The sequence below is a fragment of the Pleurodeles waltl genome, chromosome 9 (assembly GCF_031143425.1).
Source record: "Pleurodeles waltl isolate 20211129_DDA chromosome 9, aPleWal1.hap1.20221129, whole genome shotgun sequence".
Classification (NCBI taxonomy): Eukaryota; Metazoa; Chordata; class Amphibia; order Caudata; family Salamandridae; genus Pleurodeles; species Pleurodeles waltl.
In genome coordinates, this window is record NC_090448.1 from 5,200,043 (window position 1) to 5,212,473 (window position 12,431).

Below are 12,431 nucleotides of genomic sequence, written 5' to 3' on the forward strand. Positions count from 1 at the left end.
GCAGACAGCCAGAAAAGCACCTGCACTCTGAGTTAAGAGATAAAATTAGCAGTTCCCTTAACGTGATCAATGGAACAATACAAGTCATCCAATCAAAAGGATGCTGCAGACTGCCAGGGAGGGGCCGATGCCAATAAAAAGGACGGCAATGCATCGAACATGAAGCAAGCAAACGTGTGGCAATAGCACTAACAGATGGCATGCAATGGGTGGGGCTGTCGGCTCAGTCAGCTGCTGGTAGGTGAGACCCCATCAGCCTATAAGCGGGGTGATCGATTTGGAGGTGTCCCACCAGCCCATCCTATGGAGTTTAACTGTGACAATTTTGGGAATCACTTGTTTCTTTGCAAGGAATTGAGCCTTACATTCTACGGCCATGTGGACTAGTATCATGCAGCAGCAAGGTTATAATCAATTTACCCGATCCAATCGCAGAGAAGCCATCGAGCTGCACTTGCAGTATCAGGGATGCCTCCTTTTCCCAACATCCCTTTCTTCTGAGCAAGTAGAACTAAGAATTCTGGCGAACTCCTGTAATCAGCAATACTGTACTGTAACATCACCTAGAAAAAACAAAAAACAAGTTATGGATCGCAGTTCACAAGACACTGCAACAAGCCAAGAAGCAGTGCAGTGTGGAAGGATACAGAGAAAAGCACAAGACACTGCAACAAGCCAAGAAGCAGAGGAGTGTGGAGGGATACGGAGAAGTGCACAAGACACTGCAACAAGCCAAGAAGCAGAGGAGTGTGGAGAGATACGGAGATGTGCACAAGACACTGCAACAAGCCAAGAAGCAGAGGAGTGTGGAGGGAGAAGTGCACAAGACACTGCAACAAGCCAAGAAGCAGAGGAGTGTGGAGAGATACGGAGATGTGCACAAGAGGCCTGGCAGGAAGTATCACAATGGAGCACTGCCAGAGTGAGTCTAAACTGTGGTGGAATTACAATTGGGAAGAGATGTACAAGCCCAGCTGCACCCACACGGGCAGTGGACGGGTCGGAATCTCACTGTTCACATGGCAAGATCAGAGTTGGATCTGAAGTCTTCAGTATTTCAGACAATGCTGATCTCATCATTTCTCACCACATGGAAAATGTGAACCAGAGGAAACAAACATTCAGACAGCTTTAAAAAGGGGGACATAGCAGTGCACTTAAAGGCTCACAGTATGCAGTCTCCCATCCAGCGTGGACAGACAGACCATGCCGTAGATTGTGCCGCTTACCTGTTGCTTAGGGCAATGCTTGAGCAGAGCATCAACAGCACCTGGGAGGTCAGCCTCACTAGTATCAAAGGCGCTTCGGAGGCAAAGGGCTACAGCACTGTTCGAGGAGGCGGCCACAATGCTTGGGCTGTCCAACAGTTTGATTTGTTTATCGATATTCACTTCCTGAGCACACCTGCAGGGAGAAGCAGAGAAAATATGTATTTTACAAGGCATGGAATGGATCACTTTTACAAAGAGAACAGCTTCATAAAGCATGGGGATCCAGAAAGGAGACTCCTCGGAGTCCTGTCCGGAATGATGGGGGAGTAATTATAGAAGTGATCTGGAGAATCTGAAGCCACACTGTGTAGTACGAGTGCACCAAGGCAGCAGTTATGTTGCTGGCTCAAGCCATGTAAATGCTTTGAGTTTAGATTAGAAAGAACACTCAACAGATTGGAAGATTGAGAGGAGATTGTGTATTAGAGCAGCATGTCTGTCTGTCGCTGCCTACGAAGCAAAGGTTGAAGTCTGAGTGTTCCAAGGAGGGACAATATCCAACAGGGAATGTTACTAGATATTATGAAACCTCGAGAACAGGATAAAGGGGATGGAGAGCACTGAAGGGCTTGACTAGCTCTGCAACGGTCAGGAGGACAGGAAGAGACTATGGTTGGCAGCTTCTCTCGCGCCCCGCCCCCCCCTCCCCCAGAACCTCTTTAGAGTAAAGCTGGAACTGCCACACAGCACAGACCCATAGTGGACAGGGATCCCAACAATAGACCCTTACTTCGTCATGCCTCTCGCTGGCCCCGCGTTGCAGGCACGCATTTGTTTCAGGCTATTTATTAAGCTGCTTTTCCCCACATTAGGAAAACCTGCATAAAAGGGAAACCAACATTAGGAAAAGTTAAAATAAAGCTGATATAACAAACTGTCAGCAAAATAAGCATCAATATCTCAACCAAAACAGTAGGTGGTAGTTCCTGCATGGGCCACGTGAGTGCACCAACTGGCTGTGTACGATAGCCCCGGCACTGTATAGCGGAGCACTCCAAGACAACCTGGATACATGAGCAACAGGTCAGGTCTGCAAGAAACAGATGCAAGGCCACAGGGTGTAACAGCCAAAACAGTGAAAATTATGCAAAACCACAGTTGTGTGTGCGGGATGTTCTAGGTGAGTTAAAATGTCAGTTAAAGCAAAGTGCTTCAAATTAACAAAATCACTGAAATTCATTAGTTGTAGTTCGTTATCTCAAGTAACTTTACCTCACATACTTAACTAATTCACATCCCTGCCATGCAGTCTCGTCATAATTGTCATTTCAGTCATGTTACCATTGATGTCAAAGAGCATTGGTTCCCAACTCTGACTCCTGAGGACCCCACTGAATCACTATTGGAAGCCGGGGAACCCCAAGCAATTTGTACGATTTGAATTAAAAACATTAAAACAGTAATTCACAAAAAATACACAAAGTATAGACCTAACAAAAACTCGAATTACTGAAGACCTACCTATTTTATATTGAAATAAATATGCAAAAATTGAAAATAATGCAATGGGAAGGTTGGCGCTGCATCTCGGCGACAAACTTTAATGTTTGGTTTTATTTAGGAAAGCTGAATCCTTAGGTCAGATTCATTTCCCAAGCAATTTGTTTTTATTTTTTATGTACAAAAGATCTGAGCACGCTTTTTCACATAAATGTGGTGGGGAAACTAGGTGTGAACCATAAGGGCCTTATCTCTCCACGGCTTCTCTGTCACATGTATTTAATTTGTTTAGAGCACCTCTCATAACAGTGTAGGGTGTCAGAGGACTTTACAGGGGACCACAAGGTGTAGGATTCACGTCATCCACACTAGTTGGCATTTTCTAAGAGTGCTTGGTCTGGACAAGCACAAACCCAGGATTCAGAACATAAGTGGCTCGCCTTGAAGTTAAAAATAAGAATGTATTTCTATGAAAGCAAATTTTTTTTTTTTTTTAGCAGCATAAGGATAATGAAAGACTGAAAATTAAAAAAACATGTCTAAGTTGTGCAGTGTGTATGCAGCCACAGCAGGTACATTATCACCAGTTACCGTTAGGTTTTCCTTTTTGTCTGAAAGCTGGATGTACAAGGAACTTTACAGTGCTTTTAAAGTACTGCACAAATAAAGTAATAAATATAAAGACACAATGTTTCTGTGGAGAGGCCCCAGCTGGAGAAGTGCCTTCCTGCCAGCTAGCCCGGCAGACATCCAGGGAATGGGTCACAGACCCCTTAAGGGCCACGGACCACAGGCTGGGAACCGCTGTCATAGAACATGTCACGAGGGATGTAGTGTGTCAGTTTGATTAGCAGTGCACAGCGAGGGTACAAGTTAAAGTTACTTGAGAACTAACAATAACTGATGAATCAGTGATTTAAAAGTACATTTTAACTGACATTTTTACCCATTACGTTCATTTTAACTGAATTTTCATTGCCTTTGTAAGATCCATCGTTATTCGTGGTGTGAGGTTCTGCAACAATAAAGGGGCAGGGCCTACTGGCTTTATCTAAAAGTTACCAATAATCACAATCAAATGTATATTTCATTACAATTACTAATAGTGACAATGTTTTCAATAAAGCCCTAAAAAAAATGGATATATATTTTTCTGGTCACAAAGATCAGCATAAGGCCAAACACTGGCGGTTCTTACACTCCTGCTGAGGAACATACATCTCCAGCTTGTAGTGCTTCTAAAGAATCTGTAAGCTCTTCTGGTGTTCTGGATTTAACGACCCAGGAGACTTGATGTTTGTGTTACTGGGGAAAAATGCTTGGCGGTGCCTCTACTCCATCAGGCCCAAAAAGCCAATAAATGAACAGCTCCTGTCGCTCGTGCAGGGTGAGCTCAGTGACCCCGCCTGCTACTCAGCCAACACCAATCCCGGTACGCGACAGGAGCCAGCAGTGCTAGTACCCCATGGGAGAAGTTCTTTAGATCCTGCATTTCCCTTTCAGCGAGAGAGGGGACAACAAAACTTGCGTACTCTCACGCAGCAGAGCTGCTTTCTGCTCCCTGTGGGTGAGCACATAACATGTTCCCTGCTTGAGGTCCCCAGGACATTGACTGAGGGAGGAGAGTGGGCATACCCTCCTCTTTCAAAGTAAGATGGACCCCCGAGGGGATGAGGCCCCCAGGGTCTGAGACTCTGGATTACAGAACATTGTGTCTGGACACAACTGAATAGTTGTTTTGGGAACATAAGACATTTGCAAAAATGATTTGAACAGGGTAGGTTAGTTCAGTTTTTCCAAACTATTCAAGGTTTGCTGAAGTTCTTCTACACTCCTGCTAACTGTGGCCTGATGTATTGGAATAAAAAAAAAAAGAAGAAAAAAAAAAAGCATTGGGTCAAGAGCAGACAAGAGATGTGATAACCCAATTATGGACAGTGAATCTTCAGGTGGCGATGTTGTGGTCTCAGGATCAAGACACCATTTTGGACACGACAGCCATTACGCTTGGCCTACATGGACTCTTGCTGTTACCTAGGGGAAAAGGTCCTAAAAACAGTGTTTAGGTGATCAAAAGAGAAGCGTTTGCCAGCAAGCACATTCGTTTCTTGACTTCATGCATTTAAAACCGCCACCCGATAGTACGCCTGGCATCATTATCATTAAGAATAAAAACCCAACATTCTGGGGTCTGAGCAGATGTAGAAGGTCATAAAGCCCTTACCCACCACCGCTACTTTAAGGACTTGCTCAGGGTTGGTGCTGTATCCATGCAGGAGATTCATCAGCGTCTCATCGCCAAGGCAGGTGTTGCCTCTTGAAACTTCAACACAACCTTCTTTAACCTTCCGCTTCACCTCTTGCTTTTAGGAGGGAAAAAAAAAAAACTTATTACAAGAAGGACCAGTAACACAAAGGAATTCAGCTCAAACAATGTACAGCAAGATAGCCAATTACATTTGTAGGTGCAACTCAAGTCTGCTTCTACACCCCTGGGCGGTGAGTGGCAGAAGGGGTGGGTAGGCCTAACTCAAGAGCTGCAGAGGTCTGTATTCATTACACTAATTATATTAGCAACCGGAATGTAAGCCTGCAATTGGGGCCAGCAAGAAACAGCTGTGTGCTGCACTATTCAAAGGGTATCGTGGAGAACAACTGCCTCACCGCCACACATGTAATAAACTGAGCTAAACAAAATTTACAGCCAAGTAAACTGGCGATGGGTCTCTAATAATATACAAAAGTGTAACATCTTCTGCCCTCACCTTTACTTATACATGAATAAACATCCCTGATAAAGCCCACCACAGAGACAACACTCACATTTCGGTCTTGCAGCCGAGTTGCACATTTGAAGGCAACCGTTGGAAACTCTTTCAGACAGTCCAGCCACTTGTCAAGAATCTCTTTTGGTACCAAATCTGAGAACAAAAATCAGTGCCATCACAAATCAACACTGGAAAAATCTGTTTACATGTCGATGGTGGTGCCAGTGTGGAATCTATGACTGTTGCTTTTATCTGCAGTCTAGGAACTGGCTAGGATTGTTCCTCCTCTGCACCTTGTACGTCCTCGTGGTCGGCTAAGACTTTTCCAAGTTAGACAGTTGCATCAAATATTTCATACCCCTGTTTAAATGTGAACTTTTACTGACCAATCACACAGCACAACTTTCTTTTGCTTTGCTTCAAAGATGAGCCAAAATGAAAATGTCACTTACCCAGAGTACATCTGTTCGTGGCATCAGTCGCTGAAGATTCACATGTTGTGCATAGCCCGCCATCTGGTGTTGGGTCGGAGTGTTACAAGTTGTTTTTCTTCGAAGAAGTCTTTCGAGTCACGAGACCGAGGGACTCCTCCTCTTTGTCTCCATTGCGCATGGGCGTCGACTCCATCTTCGATTGTTTTCCCCGCAGAGGGTGAGGTAGGAGTTGTGTATGCTAGTAATAGTGCCCATGCAATGGAGTGAATAAGTATGTACCTATTTAAGATTTAATATATTTACAAATGTACAAAGTTGAAGCTAACTTCCAAATGGCTACAGGCTCCCGGGGAGGTGGGTGGGCACATGTGAATCTTCAGCGACTGATGCCACGAACAGATGTACACTGGGTAAGTGACATTTTCAGTTCGATGGCATCTGTCGCTGTAGATACACATGTTGTGCATAGACTAGTAAGCAGTTATCTCCCCAAAAGCGGTGGCTCAGCCTGTAGGAGTGGAAGTAGTCTGAAATAAGGTTCTTAGTATGGCTTGACCTACTGTGGCTTGTTGTGCGGATAGCACATCTACACAGTAGTGCTTGGTAAATGTGTGAGGCGTAGACCATGTGGCTGCCTTACATATTTCGTGCATTGGAATATTCCCTAGGAAGGCCATGGTAGCGCCTTTCTTTCTGGTTGAGTGTGCCCTTGGTGTAATGGGCAGTTGTCTTTTTGCTTTTAGGTAGCAGATTTGGATGCACTTAACTATCCATCTGGCTATACCCTGTTTCGATATTGGGTTTCCTGCGTGAGGTTTTTGAAATGCAATAAACAGTTGTTTAGTTTTTCTGATGTTTTTAGTTCTGTCGATGTAGTACATTAGTGCTCTTTTGACGTCTAATGTATGTAGTGCCCTTTCAGCTATGGAATCTGGCTGTGGGAAGAACACTGGTAGCTCTACCGTCTGATTTAGGTGGAACGGTGAAATAACCTTTGGCAAAAATGTTGGATTGGTCCTTAGGACTACTTTATTTTTGTGTAGTTGGATAAAAGGTTCTTGTATTGTAAACGCCTGAATTTCACTTACTCTTCTTAGAGATGTGATGGCGATGAGAAATGCAACTTTCCAGGTTAGGAATTGTATTTCGCAAGAATGCATAGGTTCAAATGGTGGACCCATGAGTCTTGTTAAGACGATGTTGAGGTTCCATGAAGGAACGGGTGATGTCCTTGGTGGTATAATTCTTTTGAGGCCTTCCATAAACGCTTTAATGACAGGTATCCTAAATAGTGAAGTTGAATGGGTAATCTGCAGGTATGCAGATATTGCTGCGAGGTGTATTTTAATGGAAGAGAAGGCCAGGTTCGATTTTTGTAAGTGTAGTAAGTAACCCACTACATCCTTTGGAGATGCGTGTAATGGTTGAATCTGATTATGATGGCAGTAGCAAACAAACCTTTTCCATTTGCTTGCATAGCAGTGTCTAGTGGATGGTCTTCTAGCTTGCTTTATAACTTCCATATATTCTTGTGTGAGGTTTAAGTGTCCGAATTCTAGGATTTCAGGAGCCAGATTGCTAGATTCAGCGATGCTGGGTTTGGATGCCTGATCTGTTTGTGTTGTGTTAACAGATCTGGCCTGTTGGGCAACTTGACGTGGGGTACTACTGATAGGTCTAGCAGTGTTGTGTACCATGGTTGCCTTGCCCATGTTGGTGCTATCAGTATGAGTTTGAGTTTGTTTTGACTCAATTTGTTTACTAGATATGGAAGGAGAGGGAGCGGGGGAAAAGCGTACGCAAATATCCCTGACCAGTTCATCCATAGGGCATTGCCTTGAGACTGCCTGTGCGGGTATCTGGATGCGAAGTTTTGGCATTTTGCGTTCTCCTTTGTTGCAAATAAGTCTATTTGAGGTGTTCCCCAACGTTTGAAGTAAGTGTTTAGAATTTGGGGGTGAATTTCCCATTCGTGGACCTGTTGGTGATCGAGAGAGATTGTCTGCAAGTTGATTCTGGATCCCTGGAATAAACTGTGCTATTAGGCGAATGTGGTTGTGAATTGCCCATTGCCATATTTTTTGTGCCAGAAGGCACAGCTGTGTCGAGTGTGTCCCCTCCCCTGTTTGTTTAGATAATACATTGTTGTCATGTTGTCCGTTTTGACAAGAATGTATTTGTGAGTTATGATTGGTTGAAATGCTTTTAATGCTTTGAAAACTGCTAGTAGTTCGAGGTGATTTATATGCAGCTTTCTTTGATGTACATCCCATTGTCCTTGTATGCTGTGTTGATTGAGGTGTGCTCCCCACCCTGTCATGGAAGCATCTGTTATCACGTATTGTGGCACTGGGTCTTGGAAAGGCCGCCCTTTGTTTAAATTTATATTGTTCCACCATAGAAGCGAGAGGTATGTTAGGCGGTCTATTAACACCAGATCTAGAAGGCGACCCTGTGCTTGTGACCATTGTGATGCTAGGCACTGTTGTAAGGGCCTCATGTGTAGTTTTGCGTTCGGGACAATGGCTATGCATGAGGACATCATGCCTAGGAGTTGTGATATCATTTGCGCCTGTATTTTTTGTGTTGGATACATGCGTTGTATAATCTTTTGGAAATTTTGAACCCTTTGTGGACGGAGTGGCTATTCCCCTCGTTGTGTCTATTGTCGCTCCTAGGTATTGTACTTTGCACGGCAGAATGTGTGATTTCGCATAGTTGATGGTGAAACCGAGTTTGTAGAGGGTTTGTATGACCGGATCTGTGTGGTGTGAGCACCCTGTCAGTGAGTCAGTCTTGATTAGCCAGTCGTCTAGATACGGGAATACGTGTATTTGCTGCCTTCTGATGTGTGCAGCCACTACTGCTAGGTATTTTGTGAAGACTCTTGGTGCAGTTGTTAAACCGAACGGCAATACTTTGAATTGGTAATGTATTCCTTTGAATACGAACCGTAGGTATTTCCTGTGCGACGGATGTATTGGTATGTGGAAATACGCGTCTTTGAGATCTAAGGTTGTCATGTAATCTTTTTGCTTTAGCAATGGTAACACTTCCTGTAGCGCAACCATGTGAAAGTGTTCTGATTTGATGTATGTGTTTAGTGTTCTGAGGTCTAGGATTGGTCTGTGTTTTGTCCTTCTTTGGTATTAGAAAGTACAGTGAGTAAACCCCTGTATTTGTTTGTGTATCTGGTACCAGTTCTATTGCGTTCTTTTGCAGTAATGCTTGAACTTCTATTTCTAGGAGGTCCGAATGTTGTTTTGATATATTCTGTGTTTTTGGTGGTACGTTTGGAGGGATTTGTAGAAATTCTATGCAATAACCATGTTGGATAATTGCTAAGACCCAAGTGTCTGTTGTTATTTTCTCCCACTCTTGGTAATACTGACTTATTCTTCCCCCCCACTGGTGTTGTGTGGAGGGGATGAGTGACGTGTGAGTCACTGTTTGGTTGTAGGTGTTTTGGGGCCTTGAATTTTTCCCCTGCTTCTAGGGAATTGTCCCCCTCTGTATTGGCCCTGAAAGCCTCCCCTTTGGTACTGTCCCTGGTAGGTGGACGGTGTTGAATGTGAGGTACTGGCTTGTGTGGCTTGACCCCGAAACCCCCCTCTAAAGGTTGTCTTGCGGAAGGTGTTGAAAATGCCTCTGCTCTGCGGGGAGTAGAGCGCGCCCATGGCTTTTGCAGTGTCAGTGTCCTTTTTTAGCTTCTCAATTGCAGAGTCCACTTCAGGTCCGAACAATTGTTGCTCATTGAATGGCAGATTGAGCACCGCCTGCTGTATCTCTGGTTTAAAACCAGATGTTCGTAGCCACGCGTGCCTTCGTATGGTTACTGCAGTGTTAATTGTTCTTGCTGCTGTGTCCGCTGCGTCCATAGAGGAGCGTATCTGGTTATTGGAGATGTTTTGGCCCTCCTCAACCACTTGTTTCGCCCTCTTTTGTAGTTCTGTGGGTAGATGCTCAATGAGGTGTTGCATCTCATCCCAGTGGGCTCTGTCATATCGCGCTAGGAGCGCTTGAGTTAGCGATGCGCCACTGGTTTGCAGCCTGTACTGCGACCCTTTTACCGGCTGCATCGAACTTGCGGCTCTCCTTATCTGGGGGTGGTGCATCGCCCGATGTGTGAGAGTTTGTCTCTTGCGAGCTGCCCCTACCACAACCGAATCTGGTGGCAGTTGTGAGGTGATGAAAGCTGGGTCTGTGGGAGGTGCTTTATATTTCTTTTCCACCCTCGGTGTTATCGCCCTACTCTTGACAGGCTCTTTGAATATGTCCTTTGCGTGCCTTCGCATTCCTGGGAGCATAGGCAGGCTTTGGTAGGTGCTATGTGTGGAAGAGAGGGTGTTGAAGAGGAAGTCATCCTCGACAGGCTCAGAGTGTAGAGACACGTTGTGGAACTCTGCTGCTCTAGCCACCACTTGTGAATATGCTGTGCTGTCTTCTGGTGGTGAGGGCTTTGTAGGATACGCCTCTGGACTGTTGTCCGACACTGGGGCGTCGTATAAGTCCCAAGCATCTTGGTCCTGGTCACCTTGGCTTAAGGTGGTGTGAGCCAGTGAATGTGGCGGAGTCTGTGCCGGTGAAATGTGAGCTACAGGTGGAGGAGAGGGTGGCGGAGTTACCTTCTTCACCAGTTTTGTTTGTGGTGCTTGTTCTTGTTGGAATTCAAGTCTCCTCTTCCTCCTAATAGGGGGATGGGTGCTTATTTTCCCTGTTCCACTCTGTATAAAAATCAGTTTTTGAGTGTGGTCCACCTCGGTGGATTGTAATTCCTCCTCGAATCTATGCTTTCGCATTTGAGAGGACAGTGATTGTTCCTCTGAATAGGAACCGATAGTTGGCTCGGTTGCGGGTCGTTTTGGCACCGAAACTATGTCCACGCTCTTTTTCGGCTCTGAGGCGACTTCTCTTTTTCGGAGTCGAACCCTCTCGGCGTCGATCCTCCTCGGTGCCGCTGTCTCTGCGTCGAGCAGCTTCGGCTCCGCTATCTCAGTGTCGATCTTTGTCGGCAGCACTATCTCGGTCCCGAGATGGCTGGATGCCTGTGTCTCGACCCGAGTCGGACGATCTCGGCACTATTTCGGCCTTCTTCGTGCCGATGGTCGGTCACCTATTTTATGGGTTGAGCCATGGCCTGATGGCAGTGGCGTTCCCTGGGCCTTGTCAGTTTTCTTATGTGCTATCTTCGACGTCTTACTCACTGTTTCATGGTCGTCGAATTCGTCCGAGTCATGGGTCGAGAAGGCTTCTACTTCTTCTTGTTCCTCGAAATCTCGGTGTCCTGTTGGCGTGGACGCCATTTGCAGTCTTCTGGCTCGGCGGTCACGGAGCGTTTTTCGGGACCGGAACGCACGACAGGCCTCACAAGTTTCTTCCCTGTGCTCGGGCGACAGACACAGGTTACAGACCGAATGTTGGTCTGTATATGGGTATTTGTTGTGTCATTTAGGACAGAATCGGAACGGGGTCCGTTCCATCAGCGTCGATGTCACACGCGGTCGGGCAGACCAGGCCCCGACGGGGGATCGAAAACTACCCCGAAGGGCAACAGAGATGTTATCGTATCGATTCGATGCTATCTAACCCGATCCCGAACGCAACAATACCGACGTAATTTTCCGATTTTAGAGCTAACTTTCCGTTCCGAAACCCGGAGCGAAAGGAACACGTCCGAACCCGATGGCGGAAAGAAAACAATCGAAGATGGAGTCGACGCCCATGCGCAATGGAGACAAAGAGGAGGAGTCCCTCGGTCCCGTGACTCGAAAGACTTCTTCGAAGAAAAACTTGTAACACTCCGACCCAACACCAGATGGCGGGCTATGCACAACATGTGTATCTACAGCGACAGATGCCATCGAACTGTACAACTTCTGTGCTCAAACGTAATCAGTGGATACTGCATTATGGAGCCTGTGAGAGATCAGAGTTGGATCTGACGGTCTTCAGTGGATTTTCAGATCGTTTTAGATGTCATCATTTCTCTCAACCTACATTTTACAGCCACACTCCCTATGCAATATACAACCACATTTGGTAAAACTGAAGCATAAATATGTGCACTGGTAGCATGGCTCAGTCTAACATCCGGCTTGCCCTTTCACTGAGCACCAGGAGCCCACGGAGCATGACTCAACCACTGCAGCTGCATCCTCATCAACACCCGCTCCGAACACAAGCATGCCGTTGAGATATGGAAGCTCCTCGTCCTCCTCTGATGTTGCCTTCCTCACGGAAGGATGGTTTAACAGCCCCCCTCCCATCTGCCCCAAACATCGCCACAGCAATCCCTGACGGATACAAGATTAAACGCAAGGACCGCACTGACCGACCAGACCAGGAGTAGGCATTGCCATCGTCTCCACCCACTCCGAAAATTCACAGCCCACCATAGAACTCCACCACCTTCGGATCGGGACCAACCCCAACACCACACGCAGAGGGACCCCCATTTAAAGACCTCCAGGACCGCACCCCCCGTTCTGCAACACCATCACCGACCTCGACAGCACTAA

The 12,431-nt window shown here is 46.0% G+C and overlaps 1 protein-coding gene and 2 non-coding genes across 3 annotated transcripts in view; all 3 read right to left on the reverse strand.

Annotated features, from left to right (window-relative positions):
• GNL3 (G protein nucleolar 3) overlaps window positions 1-12,431 on the reverse strand; it is a 40,839-nt gene that overhangs the window by 16,691 nt on the left and 11,717 nt on the right. The window contains exons 7-11 of the mRNA XM_069206085.1: window positions 5,535-5,632; window positions 4,936-5,074; window positions 2,002-2,089; window positions 1,230-1,404; window positions 421-563 (exon numbers count right to left, since the gene is read on the reverse strand). Of these exons, the coding sequence (XP_069062186.1) occupies window positions 421-563; window positions 1,230-1,404; window positions 2,002-2,089; window positions 4,936-5,074; window positions 5,535-5,632 (643 nt within the window). The remainder of the gene's footprint in view (window positions 1-420; window positions 564-1,229; window positions 1,405-2,001; window positions 2,090-4,935; window positions 5,075-5,534; window positions 5,633-12,431) is intronic.
• Window positions 1,016-1,085, reverse strand: LOC138260609 (small nucleolar RNA SNORD19). Its single transcript, XR_011198914.1, has one exon. It is a non-coding gene; the product is annotated as a small nucleolar RNA SNORD19 (small nucleolar RNA).
• On the reverse strand, window positions 11,827-11,901 carry LOC138260608 (small nucleolar RNA SNORD19). Its single transcript, XR_011198913.1, has one exon. It is a non-coding gene; the product is annotated as a small nucleolar RNA SNORD19 (small nucleolar RNA).